Here is a 7174-nt window from a genome sequence, read left to right as displayed (position 1 = left end):
TTTATCTGTAACCTTTTAAAAGTGCAGTTGATACAATAATTTCCCTTTGTAACATGTGAATTTACTGGAATTTGTTTCTGACTGGGGCTACCAAGCTCCAGCTTTTAGTAACTGGTTGCAATAATTTCAAAATAGTATCTGGAAAAAAAGAACTATGCTGTGTGCTTTGTAGTATGTATTGTTCGCAGGAGATGCAACACTGAGGTCCCTCTCTTGCTGATAATGGGTCTGAGATATTATTGGCATAAAGAAGCTGATAATGTTGATGGGTTTGCCTGATTCCAGGGTTAGAGATTGCATTCTGCTCACCTCAACAAATTAATTGAATTTACTTAACGTTTTTCTTCTATGACCTGAAGTATGCCTGGGTGCAGCATTTGTGCAGTGGAAATGTTATCCCTTTGGTTTAAGCCTATGAATACCCACAGTGCAAACAGTGTTCTGTAAATGGGAGAGATTCCTTTCTCCCTCCCCAGCCCCTTCAAGACATCCTACTTCAAGGAGCCGCACTTTAATATTATACTTATTTATAAATTTTGTATTATACGTCTACTCATTTGAGTACAGAGCAAGAATACCCAGAAGGTGCACTGGTAGAATCAAATAAGGAGGACCCTGTACCTTTATTCTAAAGTAATCTAACCTAACAGTTTTCTGAGGTTTGATAGAGACTTGATTGTTTCACAAGGAAAGCTGATATTCCTTTTGGTGGCTGCTTTTCTCTTTTAATAGTAGGACTTTGACCTAGGTTGTGGCTTACCAGGAAAGGGATTTTCCTCACAATATTTTTGGTAATTGCAAAAATTCTTTAAGAGAAGTGGTTTTAGGAGAGCTTTGGCACTGTTTGTAGACTTAAGAAGTCTGGGGGATGGAAGACAGAAAATGAAAGCAGTTTTGTGAAGTCTAAGAATGCAATTAAGTTTATTAGAATTTTAGTATTAATTTCAGTGGGGGAAAAATATTATCCTTTGAGATTCTCACATCTGCAATGAATCTCCAAATGGCTTGAGGTCCACCTGTCTCTAGCAAATAGAGAGCACTGGCTATCACAAGAGTGAGATCATAGTCTGATGTTAATGGAAGAGGGATTAATAAATTACTTATGCATAGTGTAGCCAAAGGTGGATCATCATTAGTACACACCATGCTTAGATACTGCCATGGTTAGTGCCCTACAAATACCTTATAAATTTAGACATAGATAGATATGTAGGTACTTCTCTTGACTACACATAACTTCACTCCCCACCCTTGAAGTTTAGTTATTTACATTTATAAAGCAGTTCTGTTTCTTTTTCAAACCAGGCTTTGATTATTTATTTTTAAATGCACTTACTGTGGTTGGATAGCTGCAGTTGGTCTACTTTGAGCTTTTGCTGTGCTGGCTAGAGAGGTGTTAGCTGGAGGAATGCTGATTGATTGCCAAGGAGAAGAGAGGAATAGGCTTGAACTGTCTGTAATGTGATTCATGTTCTGAACCCCTGTGAGTAAACAAGAATGCAGAATTTCAGATCTCTGGGGACTTGGAGGGAGCATCCCTGCTGATCCCCTGAGAGCCAGAAGGATGGCTCTTACAGGGGAGTCACTACATTTAGCCTTGCTTATTTTCATGATGTGGTGAACTCATCAACTTCTTTGAGTTATATAGTGGCTTCCAAAGTCAGCAGAGATGATTGTTTTGACACTTGCAGAGTCCTTATTAGCTGTTTAGGGCTTGTGACAAGCAGAGCAAGAGTTCACCTAGAGGGTCATGGCACCCACAAGTCAACGTATATTATGTATACTTGTATAACATACAAACTGGCCCAGTTTAGTCCTGATTCTAGTAATTTATAATGTTCCTACTTTAAAATATTGGAGGACTGATGGATAGAGCAGGTTTGTACATTACATAACCCCCTGCTTTCTAACTCAGCCATAAATCCAAAATAAACCTGGGCGGTTTAGTGAGTGAGTCTGCCCCTGTGGAAAGAGAAGAACCTAACCTGATCCCTCTGTGACAAACACCCTAATCCAACCACGCTTCAAATAATGTCAGGAATCCTGATCCTGTTCCATCCCTTTGAGATACTCTCTCTGAGTTCCAAATGTCTGTTGGAGACCTTACAAAGGCCAATGGGGTAAAACTCTGTGAAATCTACGTATAGTGCAAGAGGGCTGAATTGTAAAAGGTAAGTGCTCATGATATCTGTTTTCTACTTTAGAATTCCTACGTTCTTGAGCTGCGTGTGGCTCAAACTGGGGGTGCAAAACCACCATAACTCTCCTTTAGTCAACAGACTTTCTTCTGATCTACAAATTAGACCATCATATAATCTATTCTTTTTTTGGACAGAGTGAAGATCCTATTTTCCCATATCAGATGTGAACTACACCTTTTTGTGTTGCCTCGTTTCTATAAATAGAGACTATAATTGTTAGGTTTCATGTGCTTAGCAGGAGAACTAAACAAAGCTTAGGAGCTGTAGACTATGAGATAGAACTGGTCCTGGGTTTCATGTTTCTTCATGGAATAGGTTATTACTTAGGCTATGCAAGAACCTTCCCTTAGATACACACTTTTCTCTTAAGAGAGTGCCTAAGCAAGGAATAAAGTACCGTGTCACGTAAACCTTAGTGTTTTTCTTTTATATACACTGTTAACTGGTCCAGGAGTGAATAGGCAGTAAAATAATGATTCATAATCATGAGAGGTAGTTTACAAGAATTTACTACTGCAATTTCAATAAAACTATAATGATCATAGACCATTCCAGAGTTTTATTTAGATATTTGAGGCTGCTTTAAGCCTAGCTTTGTGGATTTCTGGTGTGATCCAATACAGAGCACAAAAGTGCAAAGTAGCAGCTAGCTATGCATGTAGCAGTTTTATAATCTATGGACTGATTTCCTTACACTATCTCTAAGGTAGCACCTCAGGATTAGTTTAATGTTGTACACTCAAAGGGAAAAGCATCTCCTACCACCAGTGATATTGTATCATATCAGTAACCCTGTTTACTCTGGCAGATCAAAAGTCTCTTTAATCTAGAATCTGCCACTTAACTCAGTTTGTTCTCTAGGAATTGACAAGAGCAAGTCCATGGCCTTCAGAAAGTGACACAACTTCTAGCTCAGTGTAGTTGAAATGTTACTTTTGTGTGCTCAGAACCTTTCACCCTTTTCGTGTTTTCACGTGAATTCCCCTGTTTAGAATCTGCCTTCAGCTGGTTTGTTTTTTGTTTAAAGTTTCAGTAAAAAGTTGTGTTTTGAGAACAAAGAGTGGAAAACCCATATTTACTCTTAATTTAAAAAAAAAATTATAAAAATGGCAACCCATTTTTTAAGGACTACATTAGTTTCAAAGTGCTTTATGCAAAAGGAATAGCTGTGATATGGAGACTGAGACACGTCTGGTTTCAAGCTAGTGTCTTCATAATGCTTCAGAAAAACATGAACCTTTGAGAATAAGGCTCCAGAATAGAAACATACAGCCTTAATGGTACCTGTCACTGTAGGTGTACAGTAGGCTGGGAGCACAGACTGGTTAGCGGTGTGACTTAGCTTGGAACAGTTGAGGAGATTGCTGTCCCCAGCTGTCCAACAGCCTCTGCTGTGGGGGCATCATCTCTGCCTGTGAGTCAGCTTCTGAATTCTTGCAGTTTACTGTGTGGTATTACCCCCACAGTTTTTAAGTGGTGTCTTAAGGCAATCAATCCATCCTTAGCACCACCACCCTATTTCCTTCTTTTTTCTTTATTAAATATCATACTTTAAGTGGCATTTCATTCAGGAGCAGACTGGCAAGTAGCTTAGGGAGGTTCAGCATGTCATAGGGAGAGTGACTAACAGTGATAAACTAATCAGACATCTGAAGCTGGGCCATCCCTGTTCCTCAGGCAGAGACTTCCTTCCTACTGAAAGCAGTAGTGGAACTTGCATCCTGTAGCATTAACCTAACTGATGGCATGCTCTGGTTTTGGAATGATTTGGTCAATGATGAATTTTCACCATTCTTCTAGTGTTGGTGTTCCTCTCATTTGTGTGAGATGAGAGCAGGACGCACAGGGAGCACAGATGTTGGCTTTCTGTTATTGTTCCGAAGCAAGTTATTTCAATCAAATGTTTGTTCCATACAGGAAACACTCAGGAGGGGAAAAGACAATGCTCCAGAAGTGGCAGGTAAGCTAAATCTTGGCTGCACATGGTTAAGCGAAGAATATCAGCATCTATCTGTGTGTCCACACACAGATATGTATGTGTATACGTATGTGCTTCAAGGCCTAAGCTGTTCTTTCACTGCTGGAGGTGAGGTTATTGGCAAGAAGAGCAGAATATTTACATGTGGTTATTGCAGAGGTTTTGTTTCTCCTCCTGTGAAACATATGGTGCTACTGTCTGGCAGATTAAGTGTGATTTTTATGCACATTTTTAAACTGAGACCAAAGGGAGCCACCTAGTTGAAGGACTGTTCACAGATCATCTGTACATCTAAATCAGTGCACCTCTCGTTTTCCCAGATGTTTTGCTGAGAGATGCATTTACTTTCCTGTACCCCTGATCTTGATGACCCAAGACACACTGAAGAAATCTATATCTTCTTGTTTATATGTAGCACTTTGTGCACCCTTTTCTGTACAGGCAGTTCAGGATTTTCCAATATACAGATAACATGCATTTGGCTCACTCTTAAATTGGTAAAAAATGCTCTGTTATGCAAATACAACATAAAAGCAATGGGCAATTACAGACAAATACAAATGGCCTGTCTGAAGAAGAGCCAGAATGAAGACTCAGATTCTGTTGAATGGATTGTTGTATAAGAGACATTGTGCTGATCTGAACGGCAATGGGTGATTGATTACACTATTTATAATTCTTGTCCTAGTGGAACAACAGGACTCGAGCGTGCCTTTGAGGCATGGTTTTCAGGGGTGGAGTTAGGAGATTGTAATGCTTGTTTCCTTTCCCTGGCAGAAGAGGGAGATCAGCAACTTTGATTACCTCATGTACCTGAACACATTGGCTGGCCGCAGCTACAATGATTACATGCAGTATCCTGTGTTTCCGTGGGTCCTTGCTGACTATCACTCCGAGGTCAGTGCTTGCTGCAGCATTCTGTACTTTCTATGATAGCAACCATACAAAGGTTTGTTGAATGATGCCGTTGAAGCAGAGAGGGGTTTAGACCAAGGGTTCAAAATCTGAGGTAGTTTGAACTGTACTGATTCTTTATAGATTAGCCTTATCTTCAAATCAGCATGCTGAGGATCACATTCTGCCTCAGAAAGGTGGATGAGCATCTGTTAAATACTTACCTATTTAAGGGCAGCCTGCATCGGCTCAGCAGACAGGCAGGAACAAGCTTCTGTGACCCCTGACAAGGAGGTTTGGACAGAAAAGCCTTGAGAGCAATTTGCAACCTGCCAGGTCCTTTATTTATGAAGCTTCTTGTACATGCTATCCTTTCAGTAGCACATGCCATCACTCTCTTTCCATCCCAGTTCTGGAGATGGGTGTTTTAGTACTGAGTCTGTGGCCTTCTTGTATAGGTGGAACTTCCAACACGGCCTTGCCACTATCCAGTGTACTGAGCTATCCATGATGTCTAAGACTCAGTGATCTAAAAATCCATATCTTTGCTGGTTTTGCTTTTCAGACTCTAAATCTTTCTAATCCTCATACATTTCGGGACCTGTCAAAGCCCATGGGAGCACAGACTGTTGAGAGAAAACGCAAGTTCATCCAGCGCTACAATGAGGTGGAGAAGAGTGAGGGTGAGTGTTTTAGGAGACTAACAGACAGCAGAAGCTTCAGCGCCCTCAGGCCTTTGAAGATGCTGGTGAATCCCTTGGAAAATGTCAGACAAAAACTTTCCACAGCTGTGGCTAAGGGAAGCACCATGTCGAGATCCTCTCACTTCTGGATACAAACTGGTTGAGGATTCAAAGAGAAATGACTCCTGCAAGTACTGCCTTATGTGCCTTGTACTGCTGCATTCTGTCCTCTTCCCTTGGGCAGGAAGAGACGCTACAGCAAAAAACAATGTTCCCTAGGAAAGACTGCTCTGTTAACTAGGCTGCACATATTAGTCTTGTCTGTTAGCTAAGCTGCATGTAGAAGACTGATGCACACAGCTTAGCTAAAAGCTACTGTAAGAAAAGGAAACAGGACATTGAAGCTGTTGACCTCTGGAGATGGACTTTTTTTGGTACTAACGGGGAAGGGGATAGTCTGGAAAGTTGAAGGCCACCTTCTTCAGAAAATAAATTGTGGAAGGCAAAAAAAGAACATACAGAGGTGTGCACAGTTACTAAACTGTGCACATTCAATGGAAATATGCAAGGTGTGCTCAGAGATCCTTGAACATATCTGCTTTAAATACCTACTCCCTCTTCAGATGTGCTGGGGTAACTGGATGCTATGGGCTTGAAATGGTGGTATTTTGCACTGAAATTTGGTTTGTGTCCAATTTCCAGGAGACCTGTCAGCCCAGTGCCATTACTGTACTCACTATTCATCAGCAATTATAGTGGCATCTTACCTGGTCCGAATGGAACCATTTACCCAGACCTTCTGTTCTCTGCAGGTAAGGGGGCAAGACAGCTTCCCTCCTACACCTTGTTATGAACCATGTAGCACATTATAGTGGCTATGTAATGAAGAAGGATTAATTCTTTCAACATTTTCTGTACACTCTGTGTGGACTCTGGGCTCACTGAAGGCTCTATGCTGTCTGTTGAATTCAGTGAAAACATCTTAATGGGAGCATGACTGATGCCTGATGATCTTGTTTTTTTCTGAGGGAGAAGTATTATTTAGTTTTGGTCCTGTGATGCATTTTGTGAGAGCTAAGGCATGTAAACACCTAGACAATGTTTTGCTACCTGTCTGAATACAAGCTTCTGACTTTAGGGCATATGAGACTTTCATGGTAGGCATTCTAAGCCCAAATGCCCATACAGTAATGCGGTTACAGGCAAGCACTTGGAGCTGGCTGTGGTGGCATAATGAGCATTTCTGGGCCAGATGAGGATGCACAGGTCCTGGTGGGTGGGGAACGATAGGGATCATGGGATCAGCTTCCTGAAGGAGAAGTGAGTGAGACTACATCCAGTGCTGGAGGAATATTTTATTTGAGCTTGTTCTGAATTTGCCATGGTTTTATGGTGCCAAAAGCACTCCCTATGGAACT

The 7174-nt window shown here is 41.1% G+C and overlaps 1 protein-coding gene across 1 annotated transcript in view; it reads left to right on the top strand.

The window, feature by feature from the left end:
* Window positions 1-4143: 4143 nt before the first annotated feature.
* Window positions 4144-7174, top strand: part of LOC104621574 (WD repeat- and FYVE domain-containing protein 4-like) — a 29936-nt gene continuing 26905 nt past the window's right edge. Inside the window, exons 1-4 of the mRNA XM_010288096.1 lie at window positions 4144-4161; window positions 4957-5076; window positions 5639-5756; window positions 6459-6568. Coding sequence (XP_010286398.1) covers window positions 4144-4161; window positions 4957-5076; window positions 5639-5756; window positions 6459-6568 — 366 coding nt within the window. The remainder of the gene's footprint in view (window positions 4162-4956; window positions 5077-5638; window positions 5757-6458; window positions 6569-7174) is intronic.

Source organism: Phaethon lepturus, unplaced genomic scaffold (genome assembly GCF_000687285.1).
Source record: "Phaethon lepturus isolate BGI_N335 unplaced genomic scaffold, ASM68728v1 scaffold10405, whole genome shotgun sequence".
Lineage (NCBI taxonomy): Eukaryota > Metazoa > Chordata > Aves > Phaethontiformes > Phaethontidae > Phaethon > Phaethon lepturus.
This window is presented reverse-complemented; position numbering and strand designations above follow the sequence as displayed.